The sequence below is a fragment of the Lates calcarifer genome, unplaced genomic scaffold, assembly GCF_001640805.2.
Source record: "Lates calcarifer isolate ASB-BC8 unplaced genomic scaffold, TLL_Latcal_v3 _unitig_728_quiver_2072, whole genome shotgun sequence".
In the NCBI taxonomy this organism is placed as follows: domain Eukaryota; kingdom Metazoa; phylum Chordata; class Actinopteri; family Centropomidae; genus Lates; species Lates calcarifer.
In genome coordinates, this window is record NW_026117943.1 from 10,803 (window position 1) to 28,873 (window position 18,071).

General features: G+C 41.9%; 1 protein-coding gene, 1 non-coding gene and 1 pseudogene across 2 annotated transcripts; 1 reads left to right on the forward strand and 2 right to left on the reverse strand.

The window, feature by feature from the left end:
• The first annotated feature begins 6,112 nt into the window (after positions 1-6,112).
• On the forward strand, positions 6,113-6,184 carry trnap-ugg (transfer RNA proline (anticodon UGG)). Its single transcript has one exon. It is a non-coding gene; the product is annotated as a tRNA-Pro (tRNA).
• Positions 6,185-6,820: 636 nt separating this feature from the next.
• Positions 6,821-17,075, reverse strand: LOC108879762 (low-density lipoprotein receptor-related protein 5-like). Its single transcript, XM_018671150.2, is given in 12 exon segments — positions 6,821-10,281; positions 10,284-10,525; positions 11,049-11,146; positions 11,254-11,396; positions 11,484-11,723; positions 11,868-11,978; positions 12,268-12,504; positions 12,999-13,124; positions 13,253-13,462; positions 15,163-15,353; positions 15,513-15,715; positions 16,851-17,075. Coding segments are annotated over 12 exon segments (2,031 nt in total). The 5' UTR covers positions 17,001-17,075; the 3' UTR covers positions 6,821-10,201.
• On the reverse strand, positions 14,569-14,769 carry LOC127142152 (uncharacterized; annotated as a pseudogene).
• Positions 17,076-18,071: the final 996 nt, after the last annotated feature.

An 18,071-nucleotide genomic window follows, 5' to 3' on the forward strand; every position in this document is an offset into this window, starting at 1 on the left:
AATGGACACAGAGGAATAGAAAACATGCAGCCAGATTATTTATTTCGGATACAGTAAGATGACACACTTCCAGTTTCAGAGAAGCACCTGCTGCTCTGTGTGCACCATGTGGACATCTGGTCCATTCACTAAACCAGGACAGCTTATTGTGGGATGTAATGGTGAAATCTTTTCCTGTTTTACATCTCAATAGAGATCTATCTTGTGCTATTTTCCCATCTGCTTTTTTTTTTTTTTTTTTAATAACAATGCATTTGTGTTACTGTACATTTGACAGTAAATGTTTCACTTATGAAGATAATAATAGGCCAGAAAATGATGGCTGACTTCCATCTGGTTCAAAGATTATTCAGAATGACTGGTTCAAGGAAAGGTAGAGATGCTGGCACCAGTGTCTGGTAAGGTTGTTAATATGTTTGTTTCTGTTTTTTCAATAGATAACATTTTTGTTCTGATAATTACATTTCATTGCTAGAAAACTTTAACAAGTATTCACTGTTGTCTAATGAGAAAGCTTGTAGAACATTGGGGTTTTTTATTAGTCAAACCTGTAGTATTATAAACACCTCACTCACATCAATAGTTCTCCATAATCAGCCTTTTAATTAGTGTGTCTCTCCCTCCTTCTGACTCAGTGTTTACGGTCACCAACACATTCCTGCTGGGTGTGTGTGTGTGTGTGTGTGTGTGTTTCCTCCTCTTACAGGTGAAGATGGCACAGATCAGCTGGACAGTTAAGTACACTCCCGCAGTCACACATACACACACACAGTTCAACTGAGTTCAACTTCATTTTATCCATACACACTGAAACACCAAGATTTGTCCACTCCAGAAACTGTTTTAGAAAAGCTCAGTTGGGCAAGAAAAAACACAGTTTCAGTCTGGACAGAGAGGTGAAACAGAGAAAAGGTATGAGGCCCTTTTTATCAGGCCCAGAGCTACTTTGGGGATTTGAGACCTAGTTTTGTGAGGTGAAGTAAGGTCCATTCTATGTCCTCAATATTTTCAGCTTCCTCTCACCTCTCTGTATTCCTGGAGACTGGATTGCTCATTACTGTAAGCTGGCTCCCACCCTTTAATTTTCCCATTTGTTTAGAGACAACAGACCTTTAAAGACCTCCATCCTTGCAGGTGTGCAGTAAGGTGGAATACTCCGCTCTTGTCTGAACTGACGGTGGGGGTTCACTGACATCCTATAGCTAACCTCCCCTCCCCCTTCAGTTAAGTCCTTCACACTGAAGTGGAACAGTCAGAGTGACATCTTACTGCTGTCACAGCTTTATGTCCACAGACAGTATGAAGGAGGCGCACTGTCACACACAGCAGGTTTAAGTGTCTCTCATATCTGACATGAAGAGGATGACCTTCTGTTGACCATTCAGAGTCAATGCAGTGCAAGGCACATTTTGCAAATCCTGATGCACATTAGTAATTCATTCTCTGTGATCAGAATCAGAATCAGACTTTATTGCCAAGTAAGTTTGCACATACAAGGAATTTGTCTTGGTATATCAGTGCTAAAGAACAGTGATAGTAAACAAAGACAGATATAGAGAAGTAGAAGTAAGGCTAAGGAGGAGAAAGAGCAAAAAGCAAAAACTATATTTACAGGGAACATAAATATATACACAAGGAACATACATATACAAAATTAAAATGTAAAGTGTAGAGTGCAAATGTTTGAAGGTGGCAGTGATTGTCCAGAGAGATGTGCATTAATGTAACGCATAGGTGTGTGTATAATGTTAATGTAAAGTGTAGTGGGGGGGGTTGGGTTGGATTATAGTCTGTGACAGTCTGTGTATCTTGTTGAGGAGCTCCCACTTTAGGTCCTGGGTGATGATGGTCCCCAGGAAGCAGGACTCCACAGTTCCCGCTGGGGAGTCACACAGGTGTGTTCTTCCTGAAGTCTACAACCATCTCCACTGTCTTCACAACCTTAAGCTCCAGGTTGCTTTCATTGGATCACATGACCAGCTGGTCAATCTCCCTCCTGTAGGCAGACTCATCCCCACCAGAGATGAGCCCAATGAGGGTGGTGTCGTCAGCAAACTTCAGGAGTTTGACAGACAGGTATGTCTTCATGTTGCATTCTTTTTTTTAGAACCACTGTACTATAGTTCAGTGATGTAGATTGAAGAGAGACTTGTCTTGAACATCTTTCATTGACCTCATATTGACCTCATATTGTCGCCAGCATCAGCTTGACCGCCTGAAGTAGAAGTCTGTGGATGACAGATACTGGTGAGGATCAAGTCTCAGTGTCAGTACAGTGCAGGAGATCATCTGTAAATTTCATTAGGGAGCAGCTGTTAGAGCGTTAGATCCACCAGCAACTCCTTCCATCCATTATCTATACCACTTATCTGTTAAGGGCTGTGGGGGTGCTGGAGCCTATCCCAGCTGACATTGGGTGAGAGGCGGTGTACACCCTGAACAGATCACCAGTCTATCGCAGGGCCAACATATATAGACCAACAATTCACACTCATATTCACACCTACGGTCAATTTAGAGTTACCAATTAACCCGCATGTCTTTGGACTGTGGGAGGAAGCCAGAGAACCTGGAGAGAACCCACACAGGCACAGAAAAGCCCCAGGCTCGAACCTGGAACCTTCTTGCTGTGTGGCAACAGTGCTAACCACTGTTAACCACTGCACCACCGCGTCGCCCCTCCACCAGCAACTGATTAAATGAAACGAAAGTAAAACCCAACATGTGATGAACAGTGTTCTTATAAATTAATGAATCCAGGCTCTTCTCTTTAGGTTGTTATGTATGGGTACCTGGTAGTCACATGCAGGAAAATGGCATAATGGTTTATTTAGTACTGTAAGTGTTCAAAAAAAGTACTTTTAACTGAAGGTGTATTTGCCCTGCCTCTCTCCCGCTCATTGAAACATTTCATTTGGAAACTTGAGCATGTTGTCTGTAAATGAAATGCTCTGTATAACTGCTGTCCATAGGGGAAACATGAGAGGGATGTAAACTCCAGCAGTCCTCTGTCCCACCGACCTTCCAAAGCCCTAATGATGAGTTTCAGATAGGTCTCTCCATATGTTCCAATTCTGTGGGAAACATGTGATCTGCCTTGATCCTCCCTTTTTGACTGGATAAAAAAAAAAGTTAGGCCCTCCTCTCCCCCTTAAAACCCAGTCTGCCCAGTACTTATGTGTATATCTATCTATCTATCTATCTATATATATATATATATATATATATATATATATATATATATGTGTGTGTGTGTGTGTGTGTGTGTATATATATATATATATATATATATATATATATATATATATATATAAAGAGAGAGAGAGAGAGAGAGATAGATATATAGATATATATATATATATAACAGGGAATTAACTCATTGCCCACAATGAAGATATTACATTTAAGGCTCATAGGTGTAGTCACCTAGCAGGTGCAGCACATTGCTGGGGGAATGGAACAGCGGTGAGGGAGGAGAGGGAACATTAAAAGAATTTGAGGGAGAGAAGAGGGAGATAAAACAGAGGTGACAGGGGAGGCAGAAAGAAAGAGAAAGACAAAAAAGACCCACAGGTTCCAGGCAGCTGGTGTAATTACAGAGCGGCAAGCACACAGAGAGAAGAAAGGGGAAGAAAAAACAAAAAGTTGCAGAAGCTGTAGTGCTGATCTCCACCTCTTCCCTGCCTCTGTTCAGCCCTCAGCACCTGTCTGCCAGCTGGACAAGCTTCTCTGGAAAGTTTCCCACTTCACCTGGACAAGTTTGCTTCCTCCCATCATTCTATTTTGACCTTGGCAGCCATGTTCACAGAGACCTTCCTAGTATCTGATCTGCACACATACACTGTATGCTTCAAACTTATTCTGGTTACAGCATGGAGCATCACACTGATCAGTTGTAGGACACTGACTTTTGTTACCAAAACCTTTAGTTTCTAGTGTAATTCATTAATTCCAGGCAGCCATCAGTATCAGTTTCATCAACTATTTTTTATATGACATTAAAACTGGTTTAGTTCAAATATCCATTGAAATCATTTCAGAGGTGGACTGTCCAGCAGTCTGATTGAAATTCAGATTGAAAACATGTTTGTGGCTCATTTCTTATCAGTGTGGTTACAGATACTTTATGAGTATCTTTACTGGTTTTAGAAACTGTATGCAGCACACCATCTGGTCTATTTTATGTCTTTATTTCCTAAATGGTAAACATTAATAAAATCATCATACCTTCTCCTGCCTCAAAAACCACGGAGGGGGTAAAAGTAAGAATAAGAACTATTTATTTCATGTAAACTAGACTTGAAAATGGACTTTCCAGCCTCTCATTGCCCTGCACAGGATAAGGGATTAGATGCATGGATGATTTATTCAGCCTGCACTATATGAGCTAGTTCCTGGTTATCCCCAGATGATTTTTCACTTTATACACCTGCGCTTCTCCACTTTCTCTTCTTTCTAGTTACTTATCTATCTCCAGAATTTACTATACATTAGTTATAGCTTCAGAGCATTTTCATGTTGTTATGGTCTTATCTTCTCTTCAGGGATAAGGCTCTCTTTCACTCTCTACTGACATAAATATAATAATATAAGAGCTTTGTCAGAAAACCAAACACAGTAAAACAAATAAAGCCAGTAATGTTCTGTGTTCTGTTCCTGAAAACTTTCCTACTTTGTCTGTAGCTCTCAGCCCAAAGCTTATTGGTTCTGAAGAGTAAATCTTCAAAAACACCTAAAAGTATATAGTTTCATTTATTTAAAAAGGCTCAATAGTTTCCTGAAACAGGACATTGTATGTGGGACTGAGTCAAAACATACTACAGTGCTTGAGTTTGTGGTAATGAAGGAACATGCCGTGTAACAGTGTGGCTCACTGATGTGTTTAATGATCCAATAATGGAGCTCTATGGCACAGAGAACTAACATTCACATATTCTGTTACACATAGTACTTGTTGCTGTTTACATTCTGTGTTGGCTCAATACTTTTCAAATGTAACACAGGACATGAACATACAGTTTATGTCTACATATATATACTGTATACAGGGCTGCAATAGTGTTTATGTCCAGGATCCAGTTCCACGCTCTTCCTCATAAGACTATTTTCCCAGGGCCTAACACATGACTAACAACAGGATGCTATGAATCCTGACTTAAACAGTACAATATGATGGCTGATACAATATGATGGCAGATAATACCACACAATATCTCCCCAGTTTGTATGTATAGAAGATATCCATATCATGTAACAGCATCAGTGACAATAGCAGTAAACGTGTTGGTTATTTTAGTAGATAGAAATGGCTTCAGTCTTCCACACACAATGGACTAAACAGAGGAGCCACAGAAAGCTAATAGGTCTCTGTGTCTGTGGGTGTGTTGCGGAGCTGGTTCACACACACACACACACGCACACACACACACACACACACACATTCGACCTGAGGGGATCATAAGAGAGCCTCATTACTACTGCTGGACACCAAGAGGATGGATTCACAATGTCAATTGGAAAATCCCTTTCACCTTATACAGGAAGACATTCACAGGGAGCCTGGAGGTGAGAGAACAGCAAGAAGGAAACAAGCGTTCAGCAGCATGTGAGAAGGCCATTTTCTTCTGAACTGACATGAGGCCAGATATCAGGCTTCACAGTGCTCAACAGGCACGGCAGCAGCAGGGTTTCATTGTAATATCCAGTTGTTAGAACATGCTGCTGATGTTGGACTTGTGGATTGTACCTTGTTGTAGATCATTTGGCATCCAATGTGAGGCGGTATCCTAACTGTGGTAGGCAGCTGTAGGTGCTGGGCTGCCACTTCCCACTTGCCACTTGGTATCTAAGGAACTGAGGGAGCAGCAGTCATCGTCAGTTTTGGTAGATCCTTCCTTTTCCCCTTTTGTTTAAGTAAAAATCTATTTTAAAGTTTCAACCTTTGTCCAGATGTGATGGGTAACAGACGTTTGACATGCCATCATGAAAATTCAATTCCATTACAGCGTGTTAACGTTCTTTCACCGATAGATGTCAGTGTTGCGCCACAAACAGCATCAGACATGGCTATATGAAGAGATAAATACCTTACTGCTGGTGCAGAAAATTAGCTGGCTCGTTGGTCTAGGGGTATGATTCTCGCTTTGGGTGCGAGAGGTCCCGGGTTCAAATCCCGGACGAGCCCTCCTTTCTTTTCCGTCGTCTTTTTTCACGTTTTTATGATCCCAGTGTTAACGCTGAGAGGCAACGATCTATATATATATAGACTATATAGACAAGTGTCGTTGTTTAATATTCACTGTGTGTATTATTGTTTCTTTTTTCATTGTTACATTACACATTGTGCCTGTACTTATTCATATCATCATTTAATAACATTAACCTGTTTATTTATTTATGTAGTATTTAATACTGGCACAACTACTACTGCTACAACACTTTGAACTAATACTGCTACAGCTACTCTAAGTGCAGTGCACAGCCACACTGCGGGAAAAGCGCAGGTGAAATCTATAAAGTTAATTACAGCTGCATTCCATTCAGGTGTGCCAGTTCAGGTATTGCGTGTGCTGGTTTACAGCCACGGTTTACCATCATTTATGTGATTAGTTCCATCTGTGTTTTTCCTACGATGACATGTCTGTGAGGTGTACTGCTACAAATCATTCTACTGTTATTACTGCTGATGTTATAACTATTGCTGTTAGCGTTCAATTTATTACTTTTCTTATTTGTAAAAGAAACCTTAGCAATCACCAACCTTCAACTCAAAGCTAACACACACACACACACACACACACACACACACACACAGACAACATTCCTTAAAATAGAACCTTTATTATAAAAATGCTTTTGATACAAAAATTGTCACAAGTGTAAATTACACAAAGCATTTTTAGCTGAGACAACAAATACAGGGTTTTAAGGAGTTTTACTGACACAGTGGTTTGGGTCCGGGCCCCTACAGCCCTTAATATGAATGAGCTGTGCTGCTCAGAGTTCCCACTGACACAGATAGACACCCCTTCAGCTCTGTTAGCTGGAAATCCATCTGATACTAGTCACCAGACATCAGCTGTAATGTTCCTTGACGGGAGATGGATTTACCAGACAACAGCAAACACACTGCAAGTTCCGAAAGTTCCAGCCTCAAAAAGTGCTGGTATAGTTTTCTATCAGGAAACTAGACAATGGCCAGCACTGACTGCTGTGGAAGAGACACTTTTCATGGCTACATTCACCCCCACTTGGTGCTTAGAGGACTGGATCACACTAATAGACAACAGTTTGCCTTCTGTCTTTACATTTTGCTGGCACTGTACTATTAAAATAAGATGCTCCTGTGAAGCGCACACATTACTGTAATAATAGGGCCAGCTTAAAGGAAGCATGGTGCGTTCTCCTTTGCCCAAAAGTGGTTCTAGAAGATGATACAGCATGGTACGGGTTGTCCTAGATCTGTCTCTGACCCTAAAACTGTTTTCCAATTTTAGTGAGCATGACCGAAAGTCAGTTTATTAAGTCTTAACTCCACAGCCAAGGTGAAAAGCCAAAAACATTCTCCTTTTGCTTCAAAAACACTCATTTATTTCCTGGGAAACAATAATGTTATGCTCTTTTGGTACGTGCATAAAATGTTTTTGCACTTTTTGTTGCTAGGTCCTGTGTTGATATTTACTAAGTGCTGGATTAATAGACTGAATATACCAACGTCCAAAGCCAATCTTTGACCATGAGGGTGGAAGTAACTAAGAAAACATGCTGCACAAAAACTCCACATTTGATATTCTTAAAGCCTTACTGGTTGTGGGACCAGGAATGTAACGTTTGTCCTGAAAGGTGATAACTTAACACTAAAACCATTTGGACTCAGACTAAATTGTAAGTACGGTGACTTTAATACACTGTCACATTCTGGCCCCAGTCTATACTTTTTATTGAGACGGTAGTGTTTTGTAATTTTCAAGAGGAAATCAAGTAAATGTTGCCTTGTACTGAATGTCCCTGCTGTACAAAGCTAAGTGACATTCAGTCTGGGGGCTCTACATGTGAATGTTTTTTTTTTTAGAAAAACTGAAAGGCTGCTGTTAAAACTAAAACACAGTGTTCATTTGCTCTTTAAAATCAAAACTCTTCATTTTTAGAGCTGCTTCTTCATCTGTTAGATTGAGCATCTGAGGAGCAAAGGTCAGGGGGTCAGAAAAAATCATTAGTGACTATATCAGAAAACTGTTGAGTAGTTGTTCAGACATCTGTGGCAAAGACCCCAGGCAGAGCAAAAAGTTTTAAACCTCTGACTGAGATTTTTGCAGTGGTGAGGTTTCTGCAGGATCTTTTATGTGGGAAAGCATTCAAACTCCACAGCAGTCACAGCAGGTCCACTCTACTGGAGGTGAGTAACTGCACAACCCCAGGCCACAGCATGCTTCAAACCAACAGAGTCTAAAATCTTTTCTTGCCCACTTTAGGCAGTGATTGGCCAGGTGTGTGGAGGCGTGGGTGTGAATTTCTTGCCTCATACAATTCCTTTATAAAAACACTCTAATAGGACACAGTTCTCAGAGAGAGACTGGAGCAGATTTATCTGAAGCATACCGAAACCTTCAGTTGAGCTGGAACTCTTTCAACCTTTCAATTTTCTTTTCCATAAAGACTCCTTCAAACCAGACATAGTGACTGACAGAAACATACATGATCTACACACAAACAGAAATACAAATAACAGAAATCGCTATAAGAATAATTTGTTATTAACTGTAAAATAGCTTCATGATCTACTGTCAGTATGAGAGTGGTAATTTTGGGCTTTCTGTGTAATTATATGTCATAGTAACTATTATAGTATGTACACAATAGCAGCAAACATACTTTTGGTAAACGGGACCATGAGAGTAAAGAAAAGGTGATGGAAGAGGTTCAGATTCACAATGAAAAGCATCCATTTGTCACAACTCACTCATTGACTTCATTACACATATGTACAATAGCTTTACATGTTGATATTCATTTGGTATGTTGTAGTCACGTGGTGATTTCATGGGATAAGGAAGGAACTGTTGCCAGATTTGTCCCTGATGATTGGAGTAAGCTCTACCACTTAAAAAAAAAAACAAAAAAAAAAACAGTTGCTGTGTCCAACTACAAAGAATTCCCAATTTGAAAAGTGAGGGACACAATTTCAAAATAATGTACAAAAGATTTCACACTTTGATCTTGGCCCTGTTCCATCCATCCACTCATTCGTTCAGAATTCTACACATTCACTCAGTCATCGTCTATGAATTTATCTAATTTCCTACAATAAGCAAAACATTCACATATGCTCACGTATACAGTTGTCCAGTCATTCATCATCATCCAGTCACTCATTCACACATCCACTCATCTATCTGTCCTTTGTTTTCTGTGGAGTGGTGGATCAGCCAGCATGAATAAAATAGTAAAATAATTACTCTCTTATCTATTTTTGTTCATATTATTTTAACACTATATACAGTCCTGCCGCTGGTCTGCCAACAAGGACGCTGTGAGGAAGGAGGGGACAAACGGATGGGAGGCTGGGGGGGGTGGGGGTGTTGGGGGTTGGGTTTTGTGGCGCATGCCTTCTACGCCTTGGCTTCAATAATTTGTGGCATTGGACTCATGGTTTTTCGCACAACACCAGTGCCTAGTGCTGACTCTCTCAGTCAGTGAGTTTAGGGGAGACCTGGAGTTAGGCTTATATTTAGACAGATGGACATCTTGAAATTTTGTGATCAAGAAGTGGCCCAGCAAAGGAAGTTTTCTTCTTCTGATGGAATGAAAATTAAAGAGGGAGCTGCTGGCTGTACTCACTCATCATCTCCTTTTTGTGTCCTGCAGGGAGGCAGGAAGTGCCTCAAACCTTCAACCTGCCACGAGTGAGTGAATGTGAGAGCAGGACACATGGAAGACAGAAATAGAACTGATCAGATGATGGTCACCCAGAAAGCTCCCAGATGACTGGAATGATGAAATGACCAATGCGGGACAGATGAACCTTGAATAAGGCACTTGAGCCTAACCAGCTGATATAAAGCAGCATGTGTGAGCCGGTCAGGGCTGGAAGTTGGCACACGAGTTCTTTCCCTGGTAAAGTGGGCCAGATGAGGCCAGTTCTGGGTGAGGCGAGCATACTTTGTCCGTTCCTTCTTCACAGGGCTCTGAGGCTGTTGGAGGGTCATGAGGAGTCGGTGCAGGGTGAGGGAGGGGGGGGACACAGGTGGAAGTAGGAGCGCTCGGTGGAAGGGGACGGGGGCAGCTCTCCTCGGCTGACAGGTACTGAGAGCGGGGAGTTGGGGGCGGAGGGTAGGGGTCCGAGTCTGAGTTAAGGTCCATGTAGTACTTGTTGTGTTTGCCGTGGCTGCCGTGGCCCGCGGCCTTCCAGCGGCCCGCTGACGAAGCCAGTCCAGCCGGCAGGTGGTGGGGGGTGTAGTCGCTGTCGCAGACGTCGGTGCTGCAGGGCGTAGTGGGAGGGGCAGCGCCACGGACTGGGTGGTAGGGTCTGATAGGGAGGAGACACAGACTTAGTTTAGTTCAGGTTCACATCTGTTACATTTAATCTTCATTTGTATGTCCAGCAGCACTAATTCAGATGCTTCAGGAGTGCTCTGTCTGGAAAAAGCTGCAGCAAACAATACAACTAATGCTAACATTAAGATATTTTATATTGTTGTTGTTGCAATCCAAAGCCAAACCAACACTGAATAACCCTGATAACAAGTGTGTGTATCCAAGCCTGATATACCTCATTCTTCTCCACTATTAAACTGAGCGATATGTTCCTTCATTACCATGAACATACATGCAGCCCCAAATACTCAGAGCCCCAAATGTGGATTCATTTGCAGCTGAACAAATTCACTATCTCCTCCTGTTAACACTGAAACTACACTGATGTGTTGTTTCAGTAAACTAATAAAGGAGCCAACAATTGATGCAGCTGCATCTTTGGTAAACATTTGCTGGTGAGATGAATGTGGTCCATGTCAGACATGCCGTAGTAAGACTACATGAGTGTGTGTTACCTGTAAGACCTGGTGGTGGATGGACTGTTGGAGGAGTAGAAGATCTCTGTGTTGTAGAGAGAGCGGTCAGTAGCTGGGGATGGAGGAGGGTTCAGGATCTACAAACAAAATATCTGTGTTATTTGATTGTTGAGAGACAGCAGCAAACAATGTGCACACAAAAGTGTGTTTGTGTGTGTGTGTATGTGTGTGTCTATATGTGGACCTGAGGGTAGAAGGCTCCTTTGGTAGATGATGAGCTGCTGGATGAGGCTCCAGTCACATGGTTCCTGTCATAGAGAGGAGCTCCACTGCTGCTGCTGCCCATCAGGCTGACTGAACTCATCATAGACTTCCCACAGGAAATACCTGCACACAACAATTCACATTTTAATAACAAACAAACCAATACAAACAAAACAAAAACAATAACACATGAGTAAAGTCTGATATTACCTTGGAAGGTGCCGTGCTGGGAGCTGCTGGGGGCAATGAAGTTGAGGGGCACATGGGGCGTACCGCTGATGTACTCGTGAGGAAAAGTGCCACTGGGGCCCTTGTAGCGTCGACACACCACACGCTGACAGACAAAGTAAGCTCCCCCGATCACAAAGACAAGCAGGATGATGGCAATGACTGGACCAATGGTGTTAGGCCCAGTATTGGGGATGCCACTGGAGGGAGGAGACACATATTCTACACAGAAAAAGAAGAGGAAAAAGAAAAGAAAGGTGAGTCCAGTAGAATTTTAGGAGAAGAGAAGAAGTACTTAACCATAAAACAATACATACATGCTTATAATATATGTTGTATGATATATTATATTTAATTTTTTTTTACCACAGGCAAGTTCATCTGATCCGTCGGGACAGTCAGAGTAATTGTCACACTGTTGTTTCTTAGTGATGCACTGGTTGTCACCACAGCGGAACTGGTTAGGAGGGCAGATAGCTGGAGCAGAGGACAGACAGAGATGGAGATCCATGTCAGTGTTTTACTATGAATAATGTGACAGCATATTAAAAGAAAAGCCTCCATTCAATGTGATCAACAAAGTTACTGAAGTATTCAAAACCTCTATGTTTTAAAACATATGTAATGCAGCAGGGCCAACAACAAGGGAACAATATCTGTATTATGCATCTGTCTTTATAACTCTTTATTACACTACTTACTTAATTTACTTACTTTTTTAATTGACTTAACAGTTCTTTATAAAACGATTCTGTGGTAAACTTACTTTCACAGTCCTGCTCGTCAGAGTTATCAGCACAGTCGGGTTCACCATTGCAGCGCCTTTGAGCATCAATGCAGCCTCCTTTATCACACTGGAACTGGAAGGCTGAGCAGACGGGGCAGTTCTCCTCATCGCTGCCGTCTTCACATTCAGAGAAGCCATCACATCGCCAGGCCATAGGAATACAGTCGATCTCCCCTGTGGAGCAGGTGAACTGCTCTGTGGAGCAGGTGGGAGGCTCTGAGAGAGAAACAGAAGGCAACATATGTTCACAGTATGTAGATAAAAGGACTGAATACATAGATCTGAGCCTTCGGTGTGTGAGTATCGTGGCACAGTCAGACTGCTGCCGCAGACCTCACGTGGTGTGTCCAAAAGGTGGAGAGATAGTATGGGTAGTGTTAAACTGCAGGAGCATGGCTAGCATGCTGTGATGATGTGTTAATTAAACAGTTTTTATGTATTTATTTTAGTGTCATCAATCTCTGTCCTTGCACTCACTACAGACAATTAGCATCTCTTCTTCTCTGCTGTTTGTATTATTTTGGTGAATAAGAGGTCAGTTGCCCCCCTTCTCACAAACTAGCTGGACACTGGAGAGCCTTGTGGAGGCGAGAGAATTTGCAACCAGCAGGGAATGTATCTGTCCCCGCTCCACAGAGAAATGAATGGGAGTCAAATTCTGGTCTGACTGTGCCATGATCCTGATCATAACAGTGAAGTGTGTGGTTCACCTCCACAGCGCAGCAGGTCCTGCAGTAACACCAGATGCATTGGACAGGAGCAGCGAGGTGTACCATCACCCTTAGCGATGCAGATATGAGAGCAGCCCCCGTTGTCACGGGAACAAGGGTGGGATGCTAGAGAGAAGAAAAAGTCATTACTAAAATAGTGCATGCTTTCCTGTCAAACCACTACCTCAACAAATTCATATAGCCCGCTGCTATGAGCTACTCAGTGTATGTATGTGAGAGGCAGAGGTACATACCAAACTCCTGTGGGTCCATCTCCTCTACAGCATGGATGGAGGTCAGGTATGATATCCTTCCCTGTATGCGTGTCCGTCCGTCTCCAGTCAGTTTGTCCACCCTCTCTATCATCTGCTGCTGCCGGTCGATCCAGTACAGATGATCTCCCAGAACTGTCAGCCCCATTGGCTGGAGAATGTTGGAATCCTGGAGGACAATGCGATTGGCTCCTGGGGGAGATGGAATGATGTCATAAGAAAATAAAATTAGTACATCCCAACTAATACTGGATTTCTGAAACTAATACAGATAACAATATTTCAAAGTTTAAAATAATAATAATCATATTGGCCTCTATTCATTTCTCAAAAATAAATTCATATTTTTGATGAGGATCCCTTTAATTTGCTTTAATTTATAATCAAAACAAGCACTTAGCAGAGTATTTTACATTTTGAAAATAAACGTATCAGTTCTGTAGTGAAGACAATGGGTCTTATGCAAGACTCGCAAGATTCACCAGATTCGCTCTCATGTGGCATGCATTAAGACGTAAGACAATTTATGACATTCATCAATTTTCTCTTACATAGAAGAGAAAAAAATCACTTAGATATGAACTAACTTTTCTTTTGTTTTATGACTGAGAAAAAGAATGACTAATCTACTGGAACATGAATCTCTGAATTGCTATGACTGTGGATGAACCACAGCAAATAAATACAGAGTAAGTAAGATGGCACAGAGGCTTTGTTTGCACATGAACAGTGTCACTGAAACATTCTGTTGTAGACCACACTACAGCTTATCAGTGGTTAAAAAAGCAGTAGGCATCACATTTACTTATCACCCTCATCACCACTAGCTGATCTGCATGTGAATGTGAAAAATGGCTGTTTGGAGTTGGCTGGTCCCATCTGACCAAAAATAGGCAAAACAGTGCTGCACTATCTGTCTTTGTGAGTGTTCTTTGGTCTCAGTTCAACACATAATATCAATGTGTGTGTGTGTGTGTGTGTGTGTGTAATGGCTTCAGTAAGTGTCTGTTTTTGGTCACGATTTTTATGTGGCTGCACGTAGCTGTAAATATACCATTGGAGTCTGGTCTTTCTTGATTCCACTTATAACTGCACTGTGCTATAGCCACTCCACAAAATGTTTCAAAGAAATGTAGCTGTGACAGACAACTGACACAGCCTATCATAAGTTACAAACTGTGACAATTGGTCCCAAAGTCCAACATTCATTTGGAAATGATTCATTATGGAAGATCTTAAAGAGATAAGATAAGAGATAAGATAATCCTTTATTAGTCCCACAATGGGGAAATTTACAAGGGATGTGCATCGTACCTGGAGGTACCTGGAGGTAATGCAATTCCAGGTCGATGTGTGGAGTGGAAGGAGCAAGCCCACATTCCAGCTCCCTGCTCCAAAAATCAATTTAATTTATGGTCCCCGGGTAGGGAACGTATCAGATATTAAACTGATAAGAACAGATACTACACCTGATCTTAGCCAAAAGGCAGAGAAGTCAAGAAGAAGTGAAACTGCCTGTTTAATGTCTAACAGAAACACTGCTTGTTGGATAATAAGCTGAGACTATTGTTTAATGCCTATTAGTTCAGGTGGCATGAGAGAGAAGTAAAACTATGATGAGAGACTGTTGGACAGTTTATTACTGTGGTTGTATGAGGGTTTATATAGAATAATGATAAGAATCTCTGCAACAACTTAAAACTGCCTCTTTAGACTTAGACTTAGACAGACTTTATTGATCCCTTTGGGATGACTCCCTCTGGGAAATTACGTAAAATAAACAAAAAAACAAAAAAACACTTTTATAGTGTTTCCAGGTTTATTCCACATATTTAATTTCCTCTGGTGCCTAGGAGATGACAATAACAAATCATGTGTCCATGGTAACTTGCCTGTCAGGTCACTGCTCTCAATTCTTTTGAGGTCGGCATCAACCCAGAACAGTTTTCCCAGTTTGTTGTCCAGAGCCAGAGCTACTGGTCTGATCAGACCTGTGGTGAACAAAGATTCCCTCTCTGTCCCGTCCAGACTGGCTCCTTCAATCTTGGCTGAGCGCTCCTGCACTGTGGTGAAATACATGTACCTGCAGAGGGACACACACACATTTATATAGGACATTGCAATTGCCTATTTTCACTAAGTCAGTAGGATATCCCAGTAAGTTCAGTTCAACACATCTTAATGTAATCAAGCATTTATTTTGCGTAGCCAACTGCAGGCACCAATATAAAGATGAGCTCACCCTTTCTCAGCGTTGACCACGATGGCCCGGGGCTTGTCTGTGTCGTCCTTCAGGACCACACCCACGGTGTGTCCGTCCATCCTCTGGACATTGATGGTGTTGGTTGTCTCACAGGTCCAGTAAATGTGGCGGCTGTAGGGGTCCAAGCTCAGGTCGTGAAGTTGGTTGTCCACTGGCTGAACAGTGCTGCTCACTATCATGGACTGGAGGAAAACACAGCAAGGTCAGCGTTCCATATTTTACTCATTTTGATGTCACTCAAATCATGTGAAGTTTAATAAGCTGCTCTCCCCACTACAGCCCATCTAGCTACAATATTTATCTTTCCATGAAGCTGTGTAAGGGCAGGATAGTCATCACAGTTGTTATTAGTCTTCACTGTGGTCCACTTCTGATACTTGAGGTAGGTACTTGAGTTAACTCACTGAGCAAATCAAGCCAGTGTCTGTTTGATTATTTACACATTCTCCAAATTCCCAAAATTCCCTAAAGAGAGTTTTCCCTCAATTTCACATAAAAGAAAAGACACTTGTTCACTGGGCCTGTTAACCTGTTAACCCTCCCACTGTTATTTTACTGTTATTAGGAGTCTCCATCTCATCATTAGTTTTTTGGGCATACTACAATTACAGACCAAAATTACAGCTGTGTGCCAATTTAATAGTTTCCTCCATCAGAGGCTGCACCTTAAGTCTAACACTTAACTACAGGTTTATGTTCCCACTGTATAGTCTTCATATATTACTTTCTATTGTCCAGATGTGAAGGACACAACCAGGACTAACGTAAAGAGCCTGTGAGGTGCGATGGAGAATAAAACAACAAATCTGTGTTTTCAATTTAATAATTTGTGCTCTTGAATTAGTGCTCTGGATTTCATATTGTTTTTGGCATGAGACACCCACATTCAGGCTCTGTCTCAAGCTCTCTCACTGCCTCAAATATGCAGTAGCTATATTTATTAATTAGCTGCCGGTTCCAAGTTTGTCTACTCTCTGTGCAGAGGACGCCTGGACTTTGGTCTCGGTGAAGAGAATTCTGTGAACTATTTCATTTGAAGAAGAGGATCAGGATCCTCTGAGGGTCATTCTTTTTTAGGCTGTGTCTTTCAAGGAGGCGACTCAGCTAACAGTATGTTTAATTTACTAGCCTACAGCAGAACACCATTGTCACTGAAGGAGAGGACACATTTACTGTTAGTATGATTACATGTTTCCACAATAGCAAGCAAGGAGAAACAAGCTGAGGATATAACAGGTTTTCATCCACAACCACCTGTTAATATCCATACACTAGGTCTCATATGCTGTGAGTGTATGTATCAGGGGTGAGCTTTACCATGGCTCCATCATCTCTCGCCCTGCGTATGTTCTGTCGTCCATCCAGCCAGTAGACCAGCCGGTCCAGCGGGTCATAGCTGACGGCTCGCACGTTCCTCAGGACATGGATGGGCAGGATGATGTCAGGACTCTGCTCTCCCAAAACCATCCTGCTGATACTGGCCTTTTGACTGAAGAGCAGGAAACTAGAGGGAGCTGCAGACAGAGAGGCAGAGGGAGAGAGATGGGGGGATGGATGAAGGAATGGAGAGATGGAGAGAAGGGGATGTTCAGTCTCTTCTCTTCAGTTTTCTCTCTGGCGAAAGGAAGGCTGAAGTTTGCTCAATGCACATTGTGAAATACAAAGACAAACACGTAGGGTCAAAACCCAGAGTGCTAAGCCTAAAGACACACACACACACACACACACACACACACACACACACACACACACACACACACACCACACACACACACACATATATTCCTGTCAGAGGAGCTGAAACTGCTCTGAATGATGGTCCTAAGAGCTAAGGAAGTATGGAGGGCCTCCAAGTCTTTGGAAACATAACAGAGGTCATGTTTCCAGAGAGACAGAAATATGCTGGGTTTCACAGTGTGTGTGTGTGTGTGTGCGTGTGTGACACGTGTTCTCTTTTTTGATCTTTTTTACCTTTTACTTCAGTCACTGTTGTTCCATTTGTTCTTGACTTCCAACTAAAACTGCATGGCAGCTGAGAGCTAGGGAAACACCTTACATTTGGCCAAGTACATCACAGATCAAACACTGAATCAGTCACACACACACAGATTTCCACCCATCTCACTGCCAACATCTTCCAACTGAACTGTGAGCTTTTTAAGTACCTAAACTTTTAGGTAAAATTATGTCATCTGTTTCCAATATAAACCAGCCTATTTCAAGGATTGTCAATTTTCTACAAGTTATAATGTACTAGTTGAGTGATCTGTCTACCTCATTGTATCATGTTTCAGAATACTTACACTCATTTCTAGATATCACAGTATTAGCAGGAAAATAAGTCTTGATTGTTGAGCCTTTATGTTAACAAGCCCTTTCTAAATTGTCAACAAGGAGATTGGAGACACATGTTACCACATTTATGCATTCTCACTGAGGTTAAAAATAATGGTATTGAAGCTTCCTGTACAAATGTGATTCCATGTACTGTTGGCCAGTGAAGAGCTCCACTGAAGCAACTGTACAGTAAAATCTAGT